The following is a 24,397-nucleotide window of genomic DNA, read 5'->3' as shown; positions in this document are numbered from 1 at the left end:
ACACCAAGATGTTGGAACGGAGTTGGCAAAGCGGTGTGCAGCTTTTAATAAGTCAATGTCAGCGCTATTCAGGAGTGGATTCAGGTTTGGAGTGGTGTACCCGGCGAGGCTGAGTTAATTTTTGATCGCAAGACTATTTTTTCAATACGTCAGAGGAGGAGGTGGCAACGTTTGTCAAGGAGCGTGGACTTGGACTTGATTAAAACTATTTGATTGGGATTTAAATGGGATGGTTGGAAGGGGTTGGTTTGTGATGTGTTGTAATTTGTATCTGTTGCATGTTTGGGATTGTGGGGGCTACTGTTCTGGAGGGGTAGTGGTCAGGGTAACAACATGGGGCATATATAAGGATTGTAAGGGTGTTGGGCTTTGATTACTCTTCTGTAGGTGGGTCAGGCTGGACAGCTTCATTTGTCTTTGTTCTTTGAGCATGCACCCTGGGTGGGGGGGTTACCTTTGCTCACTAAAGTTTCAGCTAGTGAACAGGAGTGAGGTGGGGGTAGGTGCTGTGGCTTGTTGGACCTGCATGGACTAGGTTCAATGACCCCAGCTTATTTGTTTGGTAGGGGAAGAGAGGAGGGAATTGTTTCTCTGGAAAACGTTTTTCAGGTTTATGTGGGGCGGGAGGGGCGATGGGGTGGGGGCAGGGATCTGATTGGGACTATGGGCTTTTCTTTGTCTTGACTGGGGGCGGGGTTGGAGGCAGTCTTGCGTGGGTCCTGGGCCCGGGCCTACTGGAGAGGTGACCATTGTCTTCTGTGTTTAGAAATTGGTCACAGTCGGGAGGAGGAGGCGTAACCGTGACCACCTTTTTCGAAATGTGACAAGCCCGACAATAGTAACTACAGAGGAATTTTTCAGCTATCGACCACAGGGAACGCCATTGCAAGAGTCGTCCTTAATCTTTCTCCTTGTGGTGATGGGCTCTTCCCAGAGTAGCAATACGGATTCCACCCACTAAAGGACACAACAGATATAATCTGCACCATACGGCAACTACAAGAGAAATGCAGCGAACAGTATGTACCCTTGTACACCCCCCCCCCCCCCCCCCCTCCCTCCCTCCCTCCCCCGTTATCTGGGGCCTTGGGTAAGTGAACCACTTTTTATACCGTGGGAGCCTACTGACAACAAGGGCAGACAATGGTGGCGAGGTTCAATGCTGCCTTCAGTCTTCCAGTGCAGTCTTCGGTTGCCTGAGGAAGAGTGTATTTGAAGATTAGCACTGAAGATCTGGCAGAAAGCTCATGGCATACAGCGGTAGTGATACCTACCCTCAAATATGGCTCAGAGATGTGGACCCGGGCACCCCCACCCATCCACTCCAACCACCAGCTTTCCCACCTGTGACAGAGAGTGGAGGTCACGCATTGGATTCCTTAGTGGGCAGCATGGTAGCACAGTGGTTAGCACAGTTGCTTCACAGCTACAGGGTCCGAAGTTTGATTCCTGGCTTGGGTCACTGTCTGTGCGGGGTCCGCACGTTCTCCCCGTGTCTGCATGGATTTCCTCTGGGTGCTCCGGTTTCCTCCCTTCATGTTAGGTGGATTGGCTATGCTAAAATTGTCCTTAGTGTCCAAAAAAGGTTAGGTGGTGTTACGGGGAGGATATGGTTGAGGTGTGGGCTTGGGTAGGGTGCTCTTTCCAAGGGCCGGTGTAGACGCGATGGACCAAATGGCCTCCTGCACTCTAAATTCTTTGAATCAGTCACCTGAGAACTTGTTTTTAGTCTGAATCAAGTCATCCTCCGCTCAAGGAATTGCCCAAGTAGAAGAATATTTGTTTACAATCAAGATACTAATTTGAGAAGAGTTTAAAAAAATTCTCATCAAAGGACATAGCAGTGTGTACGCCATTACCTTGTCATCCATGTATGTAATCATGTTCTGATTACTAGTAAATTCTAATGTTGTATTATGTTCATTCTTTTATTGTTTCAATGTTTCAAATGGTATGAGTCAGATTTGAACTGCACCTATTACACACATTCCTTTTTCACAGCTGTGATTTTGAAAATTGCTTTAGATATGAGCACCTTTGTACTTTCAGAAAAAAAATATTTGATTCAATATGGCTTATGTGGTGTTCTTAATAAATTTCCATCTTAAAGTGTTCCCCCAATCAGTATTGCACCAAGGTGCTTGAACTCATATTACCCTTGCTGTGTTGGTGGTGGAGGGAATGAATGTTTAAATTGGTGGGTGGAGTACTAATAAAGCAGGCTGCTTTTTCCTGGATGGTGTTGAACTTCTTCAGTGTCATTGGATCTGCACAAAGGAAATGGATCACACTCCAGACTTGTGCTGTTCAGATGGTGGACAGACTTTGGGGAGTCAGGATTTGAGTTGCTTGCCTCTGGATAGAGATTTCTTGCAAAGATTGCTTGGAGAGAGAGAAAGAGAAACCCTTTCAGACACCAGCTACATGTGTGCTGTCTTTCTGAAATTAAAGTTAAACTGCCTGCTAGAAACATGGCTCCGTCCATTAATTACAGAACCTTTATCCCATTCAGATCCCCTAACTTGCTTGTCTCAATTATGTACTCTCCACGGAACCGCCTTCCGAAAATAAAAGTCCATTAGGGCTCTCTTTGTAAACATACATGGTTGGTATGAATGATGATCTTGCTTTTATGCCACCTTAATTGCCCTTTTGCAGCCACAGAGTCTGGCTATTGTTACACGAGGGAGAATTTAGGAAATTGGGTCCAGAAATTAGATCGAAGATGTGGCAGGAAATTTAGGATTAAACAGATTCAGGGGAAAAAAACCTATTAGCACGGAGTCAGAGGGATACACCCACATCTGTCCGAGTTACATTATACCAGTCAGACTAAACTTGTTATTGGGAATACACGCGATGTCATCGATCCACTGTTCTTTGGGAGATGCCTGTCTGACCAGTCATGAGCCTATTGGAAAGTCTGATAGCCTCTTTAAACGAGAGTGGGAAATCAAGCAGCTAAGCTAACGATAATAGATTCAAGTCTGGAAATCCCAGAAAACCTTTGTTGAGGGGCTAGGCGGAGCTTAGAGAGAGAGAAAACAAATCCTGTTTTGAACAGTTAGAGGAGGAGGTTTTGAAAATCCACCAAGAGAGATCATGTAAGTTGCCACCAGGGCAAGCTTTGGAAAAGGGTTGTGAACGAATTACCCCAACAGAAGAAAAATTGCTTCATAATTGCAAGTATTGCCTTTGTCAGCCTGTTTAAGTGGCATGAGAGTGCATGTTCTGTTAAAGTGCTGTTTAATGGGAAATGGTGTGTTAACGTTAAGAAATTAAATGTAATCTGTTATTGTTAGGGTTGAAGTTCAAAAGTTTAAACAGTGTTTTCTTTTGTTTGAATAAAGTTTGTTGTTTTTTCTTTCTCTGGGACTGATTGGAGGGGATGGTATATGTTGGCCGGGGGAGCCACTAGCTAACTAAAGTTGGCTAGTGAACGGAGGTGAGGTGAGAGGAGGGCTGCGGACATTGGAGCCTGGTTAGCAGGTTTCGATGAGTCTGTGAGGCGAGCGAGGGAGGGGGAAGGGATTGATGCTGGGAGATGTTTTTTCGAGAGGAAATGTAGGGGGGGGGGCAGTTTTGGGAAGGGGGAAGGGGTTCGATGTTAATAATGTATAGGGGCGGATCAGGCTCATGGGGCAGTGCTCAGTGGTGTGGTGATGGTGGATAAGAAGGATGGGGGGGAAGGGTGAGAGACCCCCAGTTAGGATAGTCACGTGGAATGTGGGGGTCAGGAGGTCCGGTCAAGGGCTTACACATCTTAAAAGTTTGAAAGCCGATGTAGCAATGTTGCAAGAGACTCACTTTGAGGGTGAAGGATCAGGTGAGACTTAAAAAGGGCTGGGTTAGCCAAGTGTTTCACTCTGGACATGACGGAAGGGCTCGAGGAGTAGCAGTAATGGTCAGCAAAAGAGTACGCTTCCAGGTGGAGAAAGTGGTGGAAGATCTGGGGGGGTAGATATGTGATTGTGACAGGGTCCCTTCGCTGGAGGGGAGGTTAGTGGCGCTGTTGAGTGTATACGGCCCCAATTGGGACGATGTGGGATTCGCAAAGAAGGTGTTTGGAACCATCCCCAACTTGGGCACACACGGATTGATAGTGGGGGGGGGGGACTGGAACTTGGTGCAGGAGCCAAGGTTGGACAGGTCATGGCCGCGTTCGCTGGTCCCATCAGGGGGGGCAAAGGCATTAGCTGAGCTGATGGTGGAAATGGGAGGGTGGATCCTTGGAGGTTTCTGCACCCGTTTTTCTCAGCAGTCCATATGGTATATTCACGGATCTACTTTTTCGTGGTGGGGAAGGCTTTGCTGGCTGGGATTAAGGGGTCGGAATACTCGGCAATTGCAGTGTCAGATCATGCTCCGCATTGGGTGGATATGCTGCTGGAGAAGGGGGTAGCGCAGAGGCCGGGGTGGAAATTAAATGTGGGACTTTTGGGGGACCAAGTGTTCTGTGACAAAATTGAAAAGGTAATTAAGGAATATGTAGGTTTCAACTGTACGGGTGAGGTGTCAATGGCAGTCGTCTGGGAGGCTCAAAAGGCAGTGGTGAGGGGGAAGGTGATTTTGTTTAAGGCCAGGGTGGATAAAGAGGAGAGGTTGGAGCGGCAGAGGGTAATAGATAGTTGGAGGTAGATAGGAGTTATGCAGAGGATGGGGACCCAGCAAAGCTGGAAAAAAAGGAACTACAGGTGAGCTTTGACCGACAATCTACCAGGAAGTCGGTGTGCCATCTGAGATGAGCAAGGGGTGCAGTTTACGAACATGGAGATAAGTATGTTAGCAGGTCAGCTCCGGATGGAAGCAGCGGCAAGGGAAATTGTGCAGGCAGGGATAGGGCTCTGGATCTGAGTTTTTGAGGAATTTTATGAGGGGTCGTACTGGTCAGAGCCACCCGGGGGAGATTGTGAGATGCAGGAATTTCTAGATGGGTTGGAGTACCTGAGGTTAGGGGAGGGGTCCAGGGCTATATTAGAAGGAGCGATAGTGGAGCAGGAGATAAAGGATGCGATTGGGAGGATGCAGTCGGGGAATGTGGCAGGGCCGGATGGGTTTCCGGTGGAATATTCTAAAAAATTCAAGGATAAGCTGGCACCCCTGATAGTGGGATATTTGAAGTGGCAATAGGGAAGGGGGTGTTACCACAAACTTTGGGGCAGGCATCGATTTGCTAATAAATGATAAGGATCCAACGGAGTATGGATTGTATAGGCCCATATCACTTCTGAATGTGGACGCAAAAGTATTGGCGAAGGTACTGGTGCGTAGGCTGGAGGAGTGCCTTCTGAAGGTGATAGGTGAAGATTAGACATAGTTCGTGAGAGGGAGGCAGATCTTTTCAAACATTAGAAGGGTGTTGAACGTTGTTATGGCACCGGCAGAGGGGAAGGAAACCGAGGTGGTTGTGGCATTGGACGCTGAGAAGGCGTTCGACCGGGTAGAATGGGGATACATGATGGCAGTTCTGGAGCGGTTTGTGAATTGGGTAAAGCTACTATATAATGATCCAAGGGCAAGTGTCTGCACAAACAACGTCAGCTCGAGATACTTTTCTCTCCACTGTGGGACTAGGCAGGGATGTCCTATGTCCCCCCTGCTGTTTGCACTTGCGATTGAGCCGTTGGCCATTGCATTAAGAAGTTCGGGGGTATGGAAAGTAATAGTGCGGGGGGGGGGGGGGGGGGGGGGGGGGGGGGAAATAGAGCATAGGGTGTCCTTATATGCCAATGATTTGCTGTTATACGTGTCGGAACTGAGTGTGTCGATAGGGGGAATATTGGAGCTGCTTCAAGTGTACAAGCCGAATCCAGACAAGAGTGAGTATTTTGTGGTATCACGGGTGGTGGGGCTGCCATTCCGTAGGGCAGTGACTCACTTTAGGTACCTGGGGATGGCTCCGCAGGTACTACATTTCTAGTTTGGTGGGGAGAGTGAAAGCTGATCTGGCAAGGTGGGATGGTCTCCCTCTGTCACTGGCGGGTCAGGTACAGGCGGTTAAAATGAACGTTTTGCCACAATTTCTGTTTATTTTTCAATGCCTGCTGATTTTCCTGCCAAAGCCTTTTTTCAGAGAGATTGAGGGAAGGATTACATCATTCATATGGGGAGGGAAGGTGGCCAGAGTTAGAAAGGTGCTACTATAGAGGGGAAGGCAGGCAGGGGGTTTGGGTCTCCTGAACCTGATGTATTACTACTGAGTGGCGAATGTGGAGAAGGTGCAGAGCTGGGTAAGAGGGGTTGATTCCCAGTGGGTCAGAATGGAGGAGAGTTTGTGCAGAGGGTCGGGATTGAAAGCACTAGCAACAGCGCCGCTCCCGAAAGCCCCGAAGAAGTACAGGGAGTCCAGTAATAATAGCTTCATTGAGAATTTGGAGGCAGTTTCGCCAAAATTTCGCGTTGAGGGAGGGTCAAGGAAATGCCGAGTCGGGGGAACCACAGATTTGAGGCAGGGCGGTTGGATAGAAATTTTGGGAAATGGGAGGAGAAGGGGATTAAGACACTAAAAGATTTGTTTCTTGGGGATCGGTTTGCAGGATTGAAGGAGCTGGGAGCGAAGTATGCGTTGGAGCAGGGGGAAATGTTTAGATACATGCAGGTTCAAGATTTTGCCAGAAAGGAGATACAGAACATTCCAGAGGAGCCGGCCTCCACATTGCTGGAGGAAGTGCTGACGACAGGGGGACTGGAGAAGGGGGTAGTGTCAGCGGTTTACGGAGATATTTTGGAGGAGGAGAAGGCACCATTGGAAGGGATCAAAGCAAAGCGGGAGGAAGAGTTGGGAGAGGACATGGAGGAAGGGTTATGGTGTGAGGTGCTCCAGGGAGTGAATGCCTCCACCTCGTGTGCGAGGTTGGGGCTGATGCAGCTGAAGGTGGTATTCAGAGCGCACCTCACGAGGGCGAGGATGAGCCGATTCTTTGAAGGAGTAGAAGATGTGTGTGAACGTTGGGGGGGGGGGGGGGGCTAATCACGTTCATATGTTTTGGTCCCTTCCAAAGCTAGAGAATTACTGGAAGGAGGTTTTTAGGGTAATTTCTAAAGTGGTGCACGTGAAACTGGTCCCGGGCCCTTGGGAGGCCATATTCGGGGTGTCAGACCAGCCAGGGTTGGAAACGGATGCGGAGGCAGATGTTGTAGCCTTCGCCTCATTGATCGCCCTAAGGCAGATCCTGATGGATGGAGAGCAACCTCTACACCCTGTGCCCTGGCGTGGCGGGGGGGATCTGTTGGAATTCTTGACTCTTGAGAAGGTTAAGTTTGAACTGAGGGGAAGGATGGAGGGGTTCTACAATTCATGGGCATTATTCATTTTCAAGAACTGGATAACATCGAACGTTAGTTGGGGGTGTGGGTGAGACGGTTGGGGGGAGGGGGGGCGATGGGTGTTAATGAGGGCTATGGGGGGATTCCTGATTCCTTTTTGTCATTTGTTTATCTGAACATGTGGGCGAATGTTTTGGGTTTGGTTGGAGGATGGTTGTTATTGATATGGGGATTGACATATTTGTTACTGATTATTGTTTATTGTTGGGTGTAAATTGGAAGAAAATGTGAAAAAGGAGGAGAATAAAGAAATATTTTAAAAGAATAAAGTTTGTTCATAAATTTAACAGCCCTAATTCTTATAGTATCAGTCCTGGAACAAATATATTTTTCTGCACCATCTTAAAACTTTAAAAAGTTGTGGCTCGGCTCTGGTCCAGTCTCTTAGCCACTATTGAGTGCTGACCAGACATCCGTAACATGCATTCCTAGCCCTGATAATTGGCTGAGAATGAGATACGATTGATTTTTGTGGCTTTATCTTCCTCTCATAGATGCCAATGGTAAGTTGCTGCAATATGTTTACGTTTAGTAGCTAAACCCATCAACAAATAGTTGCCTTCACTCTCTTCTGCCCATTATCTTCATCCCCCTTTCAAAATCAATGTATTCCTATTCAATTTTTAGATGGAAGCTGAGCCTTATTTTTTACATTGTCCACTGCTCATGCAATTAAATTATATTGCAGCAACGTAAGTTTAGGAGCATTATCAGCTCCAATTTGATGTCATCTGGTAGTCCAGTGGAGTATAGGATCAGAAAGTCTTGGGTTTAAATTCAGCCAGGGTATATTTATCCACTCAACATGTATAAAATTTAGATATGGGAAGAATACATAAAAGATGCTGAGTATTGCCATACTAATACATTCTTCAAACATTCTTGTCAAGATTGCATCCAATGAGAAAAATTGTGTCCACAGGAGACTGACTTCAATTGGTTAACATGTCTCCAAAACTAAAGTTATACTTCTTCATAGTGTAACAAGTCTTCATAGATGAATTCTGTGCTTCTGCACACTGCTCCTTGGCCAGAGAATTATAACAAATAGAGCTACATAAAAAGAATCTACAAGCACAGGAATTAGGCTGTTTTACAGGTATTTTTACTCCACATAAGTCTCCTCCCACTTTACCCCTCATATGTGCATCTACTTTCACCTTAATGCCCTCTGTTCTCTCTACCACTCCAAGTGGCAGTGGGTGCCTTGGGCGCGATTCTCCGCTCCCACGCCGGGTGGGAGAATCGTGACACGCCGCTCGGAGAATCGCGGGCCGCCGTTTTTCACGGCGGCCCCCGATTCTCCGACCCGGATGGGCTGAGCGGCCTGCTGTTCCCGACCGGTTCACGCCGGCGGCAGCCACACCTGGTCGCTGCCGGCGTGAACATGGCGCCAGCAGCTGTTTTGTGGCTTGTGGGGGGTGGAGAGGGGAGTGAACACCACGACCGTGCTCTGGAGGGGACTGGCCCGCGACCGGTGCCCACCGATCGTCGGGCCGGCGTCTCAAAGGGACGCACTCTTTTCCCTCCGCCGCCCCGCAAGATGAAGCCGCCACGTCTTGCGGGCAGCGGAGGGGAAGACGGCAACCGCGCATGCGCGGGTTTGAGCCGTCAGCCGGCGTGACGTCAGCTACGCATGCGCGGGTTGGAGCAGGCCAACCTGCGCATGCGCGGCTGACGTCATTAGGCGCGCCGGCCGTGTCATTCTCGCCGGCCGAGATTTACGGCACGGCCCTCCTAGCCCCCGGGGGGGGAAGAATAGGGGGCCAGGAGCTGCCTCCGATGCCGTCGTGAACTTATCCGGGTTTCACGACGGTGTCGGGCTTAGAGGAGAATTCCGCCCCTTGTTCTCATTGCTCTCACTAAATACATTTCTTGTAAATTCTGTAATTCATCTGTTAGTGGCGTACTTATATTTATGGCCTCAGGAAATGCAAAAGGTTTTTCTTCATCCATTCCACTGAATTCCTTATGATTTTAATGAACTCTCTCAGGTAGCCACTTAGTTTTTATCCCAAGAAAAGAAACCCAGCCTGCTCAATCTTTCCAGCCTATCACTCCGTTACGCACTGCGTGGCCAAGGATGGCTAGACGGTCGGTGCTAAACACGCACTTATCCTTATTGTAAGTTAAATTAAGGAGTTTTGCGGTTCGGAGGAATTTTTGGAGGTTGATGTCGTGGTCCTGCTGGTCGTGGCCGCAGATGGTGACGTTATCGAGATACGGGAAGGTGGCCCGTAAACCGTGCTTGTCGACCATTCGGTCCATCTCCCATTGGAAGACCGAGACTCCATTTGTGACACCGAAGGGAACCCTGAGGAAGTGGTAGAGGCGGCCGTCCACCTCAAACGCGGTGTACTTTCGGTCACTCGCGCGAATAGGGAGCTGGTGGTAGGCGGACTTAAGGTCCACCGTGGAGAAGACTTTGTACTTCGCGATCCTGTTGACCGTTCGGAAATACGGGGGAGAGGATACGCGTCCAGCTGCGTAAACCTGTTGATGGTCTGACTGTAATCGATGACCATCCGGTTTTTCTCCCCAGTCCGAACTACTAGCACTTGGGCTCGCCAGGGACTGTTGCTGGCCTCGATCACTCCTTCCTTAAGGAGCCTCTGGACCGCGGACCCGATGTAGGTCCGGTCCTGGACACTGTAGCGTCTGCTCCGAGTGGCGACAGGTTTACAATCTGGGGTGAGATTAGCAAACAAAGTCCCACTTTGAGGGACGCGAGGCTGCAAACAGTAAGAGGAGGAATAGGGCCACCGAATTGAAAGGTCAAGCTCTGCAGGTTGCACTGGAAGTCCAGGCCCAGGAATGCCGGAGCGCATAGGCGGGGGAGAATGAGGAGTTTAAAATTTTTGAAAACCCTCCCCTGGACTGTGAGGTCCGCTGTGCAGCACCCGGTGATTTGGACGGAATGCGAACCTGAGGCCAATTCAATTTTATGTTTAACTGGGTGGATGGGGAGCGCGCAGCGTCTTACCGTGTCGGGGTGGACGAAACATTCCGTGTTCCAGCAGGCACCTCGTTTTGTGTCCGTTGAGCTGCACCGTCGTTGTAGTCTTGGCGAGCGAGCGTGGTTACGACTGATCGAGCTTGATGGAAGCCAGTCATGGTGAGAGTTCCAGATCCTCCTCAGTGGCAGAGTAATCGCTTGCAGGGCCTTCTGAGTTGATCCAAGATGGCGGCGCCCAGGACCCGCACTGGAGTCGGGGTCCCAAGATGGCGGCGCCCAGGACTCGCACGTGGAGCCGGGGGCCCAAGATAGTGGCGCCCATGGCCCGCACATGGTGTCCGGGGCCCAAGATGGCGGCGCCCGTGGGAGCCTCGTGGCGGCTGGGGGCAGAGTCAGCGGCGTCCGCGAGCCGGTCGGGGCAGCTGGGGGCGCGGGTCGGGAGGACCGTGGGGCCGTTGCGGGAGGTGGGCCGGAGAGGTTGGTGCGCGGTGTGGGGCCCTGGGGGGCCCGGGGGGGGGGGGGGGGATCCGCAGTCGCTGCTCAGAACAGCAGCGACTGACTTGGTCTGGCAGACCACCGCGTAGTGGCCCTTCTTCCCGCAGCTCTTACACAGAGCGGAGCGGGCTGGGCAGCGCGGGCGGGGGTGCTTGGCGAGGCCACAGAAATAGCAACGGGGCCCCGCTAGTTTATCGGAGCGACCCGCAGCGCAGGCTTGGGGGGGGGGGGGGGGGGGGGGGGGGGGTCCACGGAGGATGGGGGTGGCGTCCACGGAGGATGGGGTGGCGTCCACGGAGGATGGGGGTGGCGCGTGCCATGAAGTCCAGGGGGTTGCTGCGCGTCCGGGGGCGTGTGCGCGGACGTTCAGGTCAGCAACCTCCAGTGAGGTTGCCAGAGTCCGTGCCTCAGCTAGGCTGAGGGTGTTCTTTTCTAAAAATAGTTGGCGGATAGAAGGAGACTGCATGCCAGCAACGTAAGCGTCTCTGATTAGAAGTTCCATGTGCTCCGTCGCCGAAACTTGGAGACATGCGCACGTTCTCCCTAGAGCTGCGAGGGCCTGGTAAAACTCGTCGAGGGACTCAACAGGGAACTGTTGTCTGGTCGTCAGGAGATGCCGTGCGTAAACTTCGTTGACCGGCCGGAGAAAGTGTCCTTTGAGAATCTCCATGGCCGCATCGAAATCGCCTTAGTCTTCGATCATTGCGTAGACCGATGTGCCCACGCATGAGTGGAGGATGTGGAGTTTCTGCTCCTTGGTGGGCTTGCCAGCTGCAGTCGTCAGGTAACTATTAAAACATGCCTGCCAGTGTTTAAAGATTGCAGACGCATTTGCAGCATGCGGGCTGGTGCGGAGGCAGTCAGGCTTGATGCGAAACTCCATTCCAAAATTCTAGCTGATTAAATTGATGTACCATCAATTCGACTCGAGACACATTTAGGATCCGAACTGTGGCTTTAATCAGCTAGTTGTTAGCCTGGTGGTCGACTACAGAGATTGACCGACCGCTGGGAACTCTGGGTACTTATACCCCGCCTCGGAGGCGGGGCCTACTTGCCTCTCGACCAATTGGAGAGCAGTCACATGACTAGTCCCAACCAATCGGACGAGAGGCACATGACCAGCCAGAGCCAATGGGAAGCCAGTGCTCTGCACCAATGGCAGTGCTCATATCCATACCACCACAGTCTTATTGGGGGTGGGGGAATGGGAATTTGCTGGCAGCACGGTAGCACAGTGGTTCGCACTGTTGTTCACAGCACCAGGGACCCGGGTTCGATTTCTGGCTTGGGTCACTGTCTGTGCGGAGTCTGCACATCCTCCCCGTGTCTGTGTGGGTTTCCTCCCAGGTGGTCCGGTTTCCGCCCATAGTCCAAAGCTGTGCAGGTTAGGTGGATTGGTCACGCTAAATAGGCTTGTGGTGCCCAAACGTTGGGTGGGGTTGCTGGGTTACGGGGATAGGGTGGAGGTATGAGGTTAGATGCTCGTTCAGTGGTCGGTGTAGACTCGATGGGCTGAATGGCATCCTTCTGCACTGTAGATGCTATGATTCCACGACTGGTTAGCGGAGATATAGGATTGGGCTTTGCTATGATGGTAGCATTTATAGAATTTTCTTTAGTGTTCACCGTATTCCAGAAATCATAGAAATTGTCTCTTAGAATTGCTGACTTGAAGTTGAATTTACTGTAATGTAAATATGTGTTTGCTTTGGTCTTGATCTGTCCTAAATAAACAGGTGATATATTATGTTTCTGAGTCATTGTGACCTTCACCATAAATGCTAAATGTCCTTTTATTAGCTGAGAGCCAGAAAGGATGAGTGGCTATAAGATAATGGATTTATGAAGCTCTGAGGATACACTCACATTTCCTTTCTCTCTTTCTCTTCAACAGCTGGCCTCTGGACAGTTCTTACCTTAGGAGGAGTTGGGAGTAAGGCAGCTCAGCAAGGGGATCTGTCATCCCCACTGGCTAATCAAAGTCTTCTGCTGCTGCTTGTTTTATCTAATCTGAGCAACACACCAGAAAGCCCAAATCCATACAGACAGTCGATAATGTCCTTCAAGAATACACAAGGTTTGTATTAAGCCTACAAATTTAGAAAACTATATCTCCTCTTGACTGTTCACGTGCTGTCAGATGTACTCATTGCAATAATAACGTAAATTGTTTGTGTAATTGGATCACGCCTGAATCAGAGCATCGTTGTAGTATAATTCTGCACATGCCTGGCTGTGGCAGTAGCAGAACCACATTAAATCCATTGTTGGCCTCATTTGCTTATTAACATGGAGCTGGGAGGCATCTGGTTCAAACACCAACTGAGGTTGTTTGGTGGAAGTGGGACACCATCTGAGGGAGAAAAACCGTGGTTAGCAGCAGCTGGATTTAATGTGGATCGCAGGTTTAGCTGCCAAACACTTGAAGAAACTGATTGCAGCATGCCAGGTGCCTTCTGTGGTCATGGAGCAATTGTTGTTTCAATGGAGGCCTCAACTCAGTCCAGTCTCATTCCCAGTCCAAAATCTAAGCCAACGATTAAATTCAGCATGGAGTGAGTGCTGCGTTGTTGAAAATAGCATGTTTAAAATGAGGCATTGAGCCCAGGTCCCAATGTGCCCTCTCTGGTGGAGGTAAAACATCCTATGGGACTATTAAAAATATATTTCTGGGGAGTTTTCTTTGGTGTCCTGGCCAATATTGCTCAACCAACATTAATCCACTGCTATTTGTGGGATCTTTCTGCTTTCTGGTGCTGCTGTTGGCATCAAAGGACAGACTGCTGTAATTATTCATCCAAGGTATGTGAAACTGCCAACGACCTCCAGAGTGAGGTTGCCGATGATGTTCGAGGGTGGAGTCTCTATGACCTTGCTCAAAAGTTTAGTCTGTGATGCTGATTGCAAGTCTGGAAGAACTGATCGACAAGCTGCGGCATGTGAGCTTCAGCATGAGGTGCTAGTGCAGTGTTATCAGCAAACAGCAACTCCTGTTATGCACTTTAGTCTGTGCACAGTCCTGCCAAGTGGAACATCAGGAAATAATATAACCACTCGTGTTCTAAATTTTGATCAGTCACCAAGTACTTATGAAAAGTTTGTTATGTTGGTGCAGTGTGGCTATGTGGAACGTGCATCCTGCAGGATGTGGGAAGTCGCGCTGGTGCAAAGTGCCCTCGGTGACTACATCTACAGGAAGTGTAATCAGCTGCAGAAACCTGACCTCCGGGTTGTGCAACCCAAGCAGCGACTGGAGTCATTCTGGTGCATCCACAAGGCCGAGGATTATGTGGATAGCATAGTTAGAGAGTGGTCACATCACAACTAAGAAGTACACAAACAGAGAGGAAATAAATGACGGTGGAGGGGAGGAACAAGCAAGTAATGGCAAAATCCACTGAGGTCATCTCACTCTGTAACCGCTTTTCCATTCTGGATACCGTTGAACGCGCTGGATCATAGAAACATCGAAAATAGGAGCAGGAGGAGGCCATTTGGTCCTTCATGCTTGCTCAGCCATTCATTATGATCATGGCTGATCATCCAACTCAATATCCTAATCCCACTGTACACCATATCCTTTGAAATCCTTTTCCCTAAGTGATATATCTAACTGCTTCTTGAAAACATAAAATGTTTTGACCTCAAATACTTCCTGTGGTAATGGATTCCAGAGGCCGACCACTCTCTGGGTGAAGCCAGAAGCCGTGATCCAATAACATGGGTAGGAAAAAGGATGAGGCCCTGAAAATAGATTTTAGGGAGTTAGGAAAAGAATTAAATAGCAGGACCTCAAAAGCAGTACTCTCAGGATTACTCCTAGTGCCATGTGCTGGTGAGCAGAAGATAGGAAGATTGAGCTGTCTTCTTGAACCGTGGCAGTCCATGTGTTTATAGGTACACCCACAGTACTGTTAAGGAGGGCTTTCCAGTATTTTCATCCAGCCACAGTGAAGGAACGGCAGTATGCTTCAAAGTCAGGATTGTGTGCATCTTGGAGGGGAACTTTCAAGGGGGTGGTGTCCTCCCCCCCCCCCCCCCCCCCCCCCCCCATGTGTCTGTTGTCCTTGTTCTTGTTACAAGCCTGTGGAATTTGATACCATAGGAAGCACTTGAGGCCAAAAGATTGTATGTTTTTAAGAAGATGTATGGCTGGAGAAATGGAGTCGGAGGGAGGGGGTTAAGATTTTTGAGGCATTGGATCTGGTTCTGGGGCAGATGGGACCAGATGGGTTACATCTTAACGCGACTGGGACTTATGTCTTGTTTGCTGTGAAATTGAGGAGGCTTTAAACCAGAGTGGCAAAGAGAAAAACTGGCAGTGGGGCGTAGAGATGTATTAACCGATAAGGAGGATATATCAGAGAAGAGTATCAAGGTGAACAGAATGCGTGGGGAATTTGATAGAATTAGAATAGGCAATAGTAAGTCATTAGAGGAGGTCAGATGAAGGGTTAAAGTGAAAAAGCCTAAATCAAGGTTAATGTGCATGTATTTTTAAAAATTCATTAAAGGAATGTGGGCTTCACTGGCTGGGGCCAGCATTGATTGCCCACCCCAAATTCCCTTTCAGGAGGTGGTGGTGAGCTGTCTTCTTGAACTGTGGCAGTCCATGTGTTATAGGTACACCCACAGTACTGTTCAGGAGGGCTTTCCAGTATTTTCATCCAGTCACAGTGAAGGAACGGCAGTATGCTTCAAAGTCAGGATTGTGTGCATTTAAAAAAAAAATAATAATTTTAATTCAAATTTTCACATTTTCACAAAAAAGAAAATAATAACAGAAAATTCTAAGAACAAAAAAAAACAAAACAGACCCCCCCCCCCCCCCCCCCCCCCCCCACCGTAAATACAAAAGAGAAACAATAAATTAACGCCCGTCATTGGCAAAAAACAGATATTCAACCCAAAACAAACCCCCCCCCCCCGGGTTGCTGCTGCTGCTGAACTTTTGTTTTTACCGTTCTGCCAGGAGATCTAGGAATGGTTGCCATCTCCTGAAAAACCCCTGCACTGACCCCCTTAGGGCAAATTTCACCCTCTCCAATTTAATAAACCCCGCCATATCGTTGACCCAGGCCTCCACGCGTGGGGGCCTCGCATCCTTCCACTGAAGAAGAATCCTCCGCCGGGCTGCTAGGAACGCAAAGGCCAGAACACCGGCCTCTTTCGCCTCCTGCACTCCCGGCACCACTGCAACCCCAAATATTGCGAGTCCCCAGCCTGGATTGACCCTGGATCCTACCACCTTCGATACCGTCCTTGCTGCACCCTTCCAAAATTCCCCCAGTGCTGGGCATGCCCAGAACATGTGGACATGGTTTGCTGGGCTCCCTGAGCACCTAATACACCTGTCCTCGGTCCCAAAAAACAGGCTCATCCTTGTCCCTTATGAGCCCTTAGCAGTACCTTAAACTGTATGAGGTTAAGCCTCGCACACGAAGAGGAGGAGTTCTCCCTTTCTAGGGCATCCGCCCACGTCCCCTCCTCCTCCCATTTATCTTTCAGCTTCTCCACCGAGGCCTTGTCTCCCTCCTGCATCACCTGGTACACTTCCGAGATCCTCCCCTCTCCAACCCATACCCCCGAGAGCACCCTGTCCAGGATCCCACACGGCGGCAGCAGGGGGAACCCCGCCACCTGCCACCTGACAAACGCCCTTACTTGCATGTACCTAAAGGTGTTCCCCGGGGGGAGCCTGAACTTCCCTTCCAGCTCACCCAGGCTCGCAAACTTCCCGTCTATGAACAGGTCCCCCAGCCTCTTGACACCTGCCCTGTGCGAACTCAGGAACCCGCCATCCATTGTCCCCGGAACAAACCGGTGGTTCCCCCGTATCGGGGACCCCATCGGGGACCCAATCGAGGCCCCCACCTCCCCCCTGTGCCGCTTCCATTGCCCCCAAATCTTGAGGGTAGCTGCCACCACCGGGCTCGTGGTATACCTTGTCGGAGGGGGCGGCAGCGGCGCCGTTGCAAGCGCTTCCAGGCTCGTACCCACACAGGATGCCATCTCCAGCCTCTTCCATGCTGCCCCCTCCCCGTCCATTACCCACTTACGCACCATCGCTGCGTTGGCAGCCCAATAATACCCACAGAGGTTGGGCAACCCCCCCCCCCCACCGGCTTGAAAAAGGCCTTCGGGATAAGGATGGGGAGGCACTGGAACAGGAACAAAAACCTCGGGAGCACCATCATCTTGACTGACTGCACCCTGCCCGCTAAAGACAGCGGCAGCATGTCCCACCTCTTAAACTCCTCCTCCATTTGCTCCACCAGCCTTGTGAGGTTTAGCTTATGCAAGGCCCCCCAGCTCCTGGCCACCTGAACCCCCGAGTACCTTAAGCTCCTCTCCGCCCTTTTCAGTGGGAGCCTCCCAATCCCCCCCTCCTGGTCCCCCGGGTGTACAACAAACAGCTCGCTTTTCCCAAAGTTAAGCTTATACCCTGAGAAATCCCCAAATTCCCAGAGAATCCTCATCACCACCGGCATTCCCCCCACCGGGTCCGCCACATACAACAATAGGTCATCTACATAGAGCGACACTCGGTGCTCCTCCCCACCCCGGACCAGCCCCCTCCAATCCCCCGACTCCCTCAGCGCCATAGCCAGGGGTTCAATTGCCAGCGCAAAAAGTAGGGGGGACAGGGGACACCCCTGCCTCGTCCCTCGGTATAGTCGAAAATACTCCGACCTCTTATTTGTGGCCACACTCGCCATTGGGGCCTCATACAATAGCCTCACCCAACTGACAAACCCCTCCCCAAACCCGAACCTTTCCAGCACCTCCCACAAGTACCCCCACTCGACCCTATCAAAGGCCTTCTCCGCATCTAGCGCCACCACTATCTCCGCTTCCCCTTCCACCGCCGGCATCATAATAACGTTCAAGAGCCTCCGTATATTAGTGTTCAGCTGCCTCTCCTTCACAAACCCCTTTTGATCCTCGTGGATAACCTGCGGCACACAATCTTCTATCTTCCTGGCCAAGATCTTTGCCAACAACTTGGCGTCCACATTCAGAAGTGAGATCGGCCTGTATGACCCACACTGCAGGGGATCCTTGTCTCGCTTAAGGATCAAAGAGATCATCGCCCGAGACATCGTCAGGGGCAAAGCCCCCCCCCCCTCGCCTCGTTGAAGGTCCTAACCAACAGGGGGCCCAGCAGGTCTGCATACGTCTTGTAAAATTCAACCGGGAACCCATCCGGCCGCGGCGCCTTCCCCGACTGCATGTTCCCTATCCCTTTCACCAGCTCCTCAAGCTCAACTGGCGCCCCCAGACCCTCCGCCCGTCCCTCCTCCACCCTCGGGAATCTCAGCCGGTCCAAAAAGCGCCCCATCCCCCCCGGAGGTTTGGACCAATATAGTCTCTCATAAAAGTCCCTGAAGACCCCATTAATGTCGACTCCCCTCCGCACAACATTTCCTCCCCGGTCCTTAACTCCACCAATCTCCCTGGCCGCATCCCGCTTACGGAGCTGGTGTGCCAGCATCCTACTCGCCTTCTCCCCATACTCGTACACCGCACCCAGAGCCTTTCTCCTTTAAGCCTTCGCCTTTCTAGTGGTCAACAAGTCGAACTCAGCACGAAGGCTGCGCCGCTCCCTCAGCAATCCCTCCTCCGGGGCCTCCGCGTACCTCCTGTCCACCCTCACCATCTCCCCCACCAATTTCTCCCTTTCTCTCTACTCCCCTCTCTCCCTGTGGGCCCGAATGGAAATCAACTCCCCCCGAACCACCGCCTTTAGCACCTCCCAGACCATCCCCACTCGGACCTCCTCATTATCGTTGGCCTCCAGGTACCTCTCGATGCATCCTCAAACCCACCCCCTCACATCCTCGTCCGCCAGCAGCCCCACCTCCAAGCGCCACAACGGGTTCTGGGCCCTCTCCTCCCCCAGCTCGAGGTCCACCCAATGCGGGGCATGGTCAGAAATGGCTATCGCCGAGTACTCAGCGTCTACTACCCCCGCAATCAGCGCCCTACTCAAAACAAAGAAGTCGATCCGGGACCTTATGCACATGGGAGAAGTATGAAAATTCCCTGGCCCTCGGCCTTGCGAACCTCCAAGGGTCCACCCCTCCCATCTGGTCCATAAACCCCCTCAGCACCTTAGCCGCCGCAGGCCTCCTACCCGTCCTGGAACTGGATCGATCCAGTGGTGGATCCAGCACCGTGTTGAAATCCCCCCCCCATTATCAGGCCCCCCACCTCCAAATCTGGAATCCGGCCCAACATGCGCCGCATGAAACCCGCATCATCCCAATTCGGGGCATATACATTGACCAGCACCACCCGCTCCCCTTGCAGCTTGCCGCTCACCATCACATACCTCCCGCCACTGTCTGCCACCACACACGACGCTTCAAACGACACCCTCTTCCCCACCAGGATCGGCACCCCACGGTTTTTTTGCATCCAGCCCCGAATGAAACACTTGGCCCACCCACCCCTTCCTCAACCTGACCTGATCCGCCACCTTCAGGTGCATCTCCTGAAACATAGCCACGTCTGCCTTCAGCCCCCTCAGGTGCGCGAACACGCGGGACCATTTGACCGGCTCATTCAGTCTCCTCACATTCCAGGTGATCAGCCGGATCGGAGGGCCACCTGCCCCTCCCCCATCGACTAGCCGTCACCCTTCCGTAGTCCGCCATGTGCCCGCGCCCCCCCGCTCAGCCCGTTCCCCACAGCGACAGACCGCCATCCTGGTCCCCTCTACACGCTCCAGCTCCTTCTTGGCCATTCCAGCGGCAACCCGGTACCCCCCCCCCCCCCCCCCCCCCCCCCCAACCCCCCGGCACCTAGGGCCCCCCCAGCTGAGTAACTCCGGTCATTGTACTTCTGTAAGTCAGCCGGCTCCTGCTGACCCCGGCTGCTCCCGCCACCCCAATTACCCTCCCCAGTGTCCCCCAACCATTCCCCCAATGCCGACCCCGCCCCCTGCTTCTCCAGTGCGGGAGAGAGGCCCCGCCCCCCCCCCCACCCAAAACGCGGGAAGACAGGCACATGCCCCAACAGGGCCCGAACCCCACCCAAACCCGTAACCAGTGAAATAATAAAAATCCCAACATGATATGATAAAACACCCAAGTAAACAGATAACAGTCCCGAAAAGCGGAAAAGAAAAGGCAAGACAGCAAAAAAAAAATCTTCCAATAGAACCAAAAAGAGCGAAAGGATATCAAGGAGGACAAAGCCTCCGGGCTGCGTACAACATTCCCCAGCCCCAGTCCTCAGTTCAAGTCCAGCTTCTCTGCCTGGACAAAAGTCCAGGCCTCCTCCGGGGAGTCAAAATAAAGTTGGCGGTCTTTATAAGTGACCCACAGGCGTGCCGGCTGTAACAGGCCAAACTTGACCCCCTTCTTGTGGAGCACTGCCTTCGCCCGGTTAAACCCAGCCCTTCTCTTCGCCACCTCCGCGCTCCAGTCCTGGTAAATCCTGATCTCCGTATTCTCCCACTTACTACTCTTCTCCCTCTTCGCCCAACGAAGCACACACTCACGATCGACCAAGCGTTGAAATCGGACCAGCACCGCCCTGGGCGGCTCGTTCGGCCCGGGCTTCCGCAGCCGCACCCGATGAGCACTCTCCAGCTCCAGGGGTCCCCGGAACGACCCCGCGCCCATCAGCGAGTTCAGCATCAGGACCACGTAGGCCCCCAAATCCAAACCTTCCAGCCCCTCCGGGAGGCCCAAAATCCGCAGATTCTTCCGGCGGGAGCGGTTCTCCATCTCCTCCATCCTTGCCAACCATTTCTTGTGAAGCGCCTCGTGCGACTCCACCTTCACCGTCAGGCCGAGGAGTTTGTCCTCGTTCTCCGAAGCCTTTTGCTGCAGCTCCCGAATCTCCGCCACCTGAGCCGTCTGAGTCAGGCTCGCCGTCTGAGTCGCCCCGAGCCTGTCCAGCGATGCCCTCAACGGCTCCAGGATCTCAGCTTTTAGTTCCTGGAAGGAGCGCAGCAGCAGCTCCTGCTGCTCCCTGGCCCACTGCTGCCACGCTGCCGGTTCCCCGCCCGCCGCCATCTTGTCCTTTTTGCCTCGCACGTTCTTCTGCTGCAAAGTTGATTTTCTGGTCGCTCCACTTCTAGTCCAGCCCATCCACCGGTTGCCAAGTGCCGAGGCTGCGTTCCCACCTGGGGAAAAATCAAATCAGCGCCGTTGTGGGCCCTTAAAAGAGCCCTTGGTGAGATCTTTTCCAGTTGTTCCCTTTGCTGCTAGAATCCAGCTTTCACAAGGGCCCTCAGGTCAGCTTGAGGCCTCTAACACAGCCCTTCCCCCGCCTGCATGCTGAATAGGCTTTTGTCTATCTGCTGCAGCCCCAGCCAAATCCTACACTGTTTCTGCGGGACTGGAAACCAAGAAACATATCATTCCTGGGGGAAAATACTGCTCCTACATTCACCTATACTTTTTCATAAAAATTCCACTCCATATTGCTTAAAAAAGAGCTCTTTTCTGTGATCTTATCAGGAGCTGCCGTGTGTGTGCCCACTCACTCCATGGTGCACCCGGAAGTCGCCTTGTGTGCATTTTGGAGGGGAACTTTCAAGATGGTGGTGTTCCCCCCCCCCATGTATCTGTTGTCCTGAGTTGGATTATATCGTCCATGATCATATTGGAGGGAGGAACAAAGTTAGGGCCAAATGGCCTTCTCCTGCTCCTATGTTCGATGTTTCTTCATGGTAGTGTATTTGGAAGATGCTGTCTAAAGAGGCTTGGTCACATCCTGCAGTGCATCTTGTGGACGGTACATACTGCTGTTACTGTGCGTTGGTGCTAGAAGGAGTGAATGTTTGTAGAAGGGATATCAATTAAGCGGGCTGCTTTGTCCTGAATGGTGTGGAACTTCTTGTTGGAGCTGCACTTCATCCAGGTAAGGGGAGAGTATTCCATCACATTCTTGACTTGTGCCTTGTAGATTGTGGACGGGCTTTAGGGATTCAGGAGGTGAGTTACATGTTGCAGGATTCCCTGCCTCTGACCTGCTCTTGTAGCCACAGTATTTGTATGGCTAGTTCAGTTTCAAGTCAATGGTAGTCCACAGGTTGTTGATAATGGGGAATTGAGTGAAGGTAATGCCATTGAATGTCAAGGGGCAATGGTTAGAATCTCTCTTGTTGGATATGGACATTGTCTGCCCTTGCATGGGACAAATATTACTTGCCACTTGTCAGTTCAAGCCTGGATATTGTCCAGATCTTGTTTAATTTGGACATGGACTGCTTCAGTGTCTGAGGAGTTGCGAATGGTGCAATCATCAGCAAACACCCCTACTTTTGACCTCTGGAAGGAAGGTGAGCAGCTGAAGATGGTTGAGCCTAGGACACTACCCTGAGAAACTCCTGCACTGATGTCCTAGTGTTAAGATGACTGACCTCCAACAAGCACAAACATCTCCCTTTGTGCCAGGTCTGAGTTCATCTAGTGGAGAGTTGGCCACCTGATTCCCATTGACCTCAGTTTTGCGAGGGCTCCTTGATGCCATACACGGTCAAATGTGACCTTGATGTCAAGGGCAGTCACTCTCAACTCATCTCTGGCCTTTAAGCTCTTTGTCCATGTTTGACCTGAGGCTGTCATGAGGTCAGGAGCCAGGTGGCCGTGGCTGAACCCAAGGCGAGTGTTACTGAGCAGGTAATTGCTAGACAAGTGCTGCTTGCTTTCACTGTTGATGACCTCTTGCATCAGTATACTGATAGAGAATGACTGATGGGGCAGTAATTGGCTGGGTTGGATTTGTCCTTTTTGTGTGCAGGACATACATGGACAATTTTCCACATTGTCAGGTAGATGCCAGTGTTATTATAGCTGTTTTGGAACTGCTTGGCTAGGGGTGTGGCAAGTTCTGGAACACAAGTCTTCACTATTGCCGGAATATTGGCGGGGACCCATAGCCGTTGCAGTATACAGTGCCTTCAGCCATTTCTAGATATCATATGGAGTGAATCAAATTGGCTGAAGACTGGCATCTGTGATGCTGGGGACAACCGGAGAAGGCTGAGATGGAATTTGAATGCTCATGGGGTGTGTAAGATTGGTCAACTACAGGCACTGGTCAACTACAGGCACAGACTTTGACAAAGGGTCATCTGGACTCGAAACGTTAGCTCTTTTCTTTCCCTACAGATGCTGCCAGACCTGCTGAGATTTTCCAGCATTTTCTTTTTGGTTTCAGATTCCAGCATCTGCAATAATTTGCTTTTAAGTACAGGCATGAGTTGACAAATGGAATTATGATATTATTACAGTAAGAGAGACTAGGTTCAAATAAGGGCAGGACTGGCCGTTAAATACTCCTGGGCACAAGGTGTTTAAGAGAGACAGGAAAGGAAGAAAGGCGGGTGTGCAGGAGAGCGGTAGTATTGATTAAAGATGGCATTACAGTACTGGAGAGAGGATATTCCAGAGGGCTCAAGGACAGACTCTCTGGCTAGAGATGAAGCTTGAAGAATGTGCAATAATATTGACCGCTGTAGTATATCGGTTACCAGCTAGGGGAAGGGATGTAGAGAAACAAATTTGCAAAGAAATTACAGATAGATGTAACAATTAGAGTAATTATTGAGGGGGAACTTTGAATTATCCAAATATGAATAGGAACATTGGAAAGGGGCAAGTGAGGCGAGTGTTCCTGGAATGTGTTCAAGATAATTTTCTTTAGTATATTTCTGGTCCAATGAGAGGGCGAATAATGTTGGGCCTGATTCCAGGGAATCAGTTGGTCCAAATGGATTAAATATTAATGGAAGAGAGTGCAGCACAGTGGTGCAGTGGTTAGCACTGCGGCCTCCCGGCGCCGAGGTCCAAGATTCGATCCCGGCTTTGGGTCACTGTCCATGAGGAGTTTGCACACTCTCCCTGTGTTTGCATGGGTTTCGCTTCCACAACCCAAAAGATGTGCAGGCAAAGTGGATTGGCCACGCTAAATTGCCCCTTAATTGGAAAAAAATGAATTGGATATTCTAAATTTATAAATAAGAAAAATAAATAAATAAATAAATATTAGTGGGAGAGCATTTTGGGAACAGTGACCCTTGTATCATAATGTTTAGGTTGGCCACGGAAAAGAGCAACTTGGGGGAAAGCCAGCTTCAATAGGATGAGAATGCATCTGAGTCGAGTGAGTTGGAATCAAATGTTTGCAGAAACGATGATGGCTGAACATTGGGTCACCTTCAAAGAAAAAGTATTGCAGGCAATATCGAGGTATATTCCCTTGAAGGAAAAAGGTAGGATAAATAAATCCAGATCCTATGGGTGTCAAAAGAGTTAGAGGTGGATATGGAATGGAAGAAAATGTGTACGACAGAAGTCAGGCAAAAAATTCAATGGAGAATTAGGCTGAATACAGAAGGACCAGAGGGGAAGTTAAGAAACTGGTAAGGAGAGAGTACAAAACTGGCAGGTAATGTAAAAGGGAATCCCAAGGTTTTCTTTAAACATACAAAGAACAAAAGGGTAGGGCTGATTAGGGATAAAAAGGTGACTTGCATGTGGAGGTAATGGAAATAATAGAAGTATTAAACGAGTACTTTGCATCTGTCTTTACAATGGGGGAAGATGCTATCCAGGCTGAGGTGAGCATGGCAGTAACTGATATACCAGAAGATTT

The 24,397-nt window shown here is 50.7% G+C and overlaps 1 protein-coding gene across 4 annotated transcripts in view; it reads left to right on the top strand.

Moving 5' to 3' along the window:
• The window catches only part of dym (dymeclin), a 536,995-nt gene that overhangs the window by 192,722 nt on the left and 319,876 nt on the right, over positions 1 to 24,397 (top strand). For all 4 annotated transcript variants that reach the window (XM_038790496.1, XM_038790499.1, XM_038790497.1 and 1 more), the window contains exon 9: positions 12,675 to 12,857. In XM_038790496.1, the coding sequence (XP_038646424.1) occupies positions 12,675 to 12,857 (183 nt within the window). The remainder of the gene's footprint in view (positions 1 to 12,674; positions 12,858 to 24,397) is intronic.

The sequence above is a fragment of the Scyliorhinus canicula genome, chromosome 3 (genome assembly GCF_902713615.1).
Source record: "Scyliorhinus canicula chromosome 3, sScyCan1.1, whole genome shotgun sequence".
Taxonomy (NCBI): Eukaryota; Metazoa; Chordata; class Chondrichthyes; order Carcharhiniformes; family Scyliorhinidae; genus Scyliorhinus; species Scyliorhinus canicula.
Note: the sequence above shows the minus strand (reverse complement) of the source record. Positions and strands in the feature narration are given on the sequence as shown.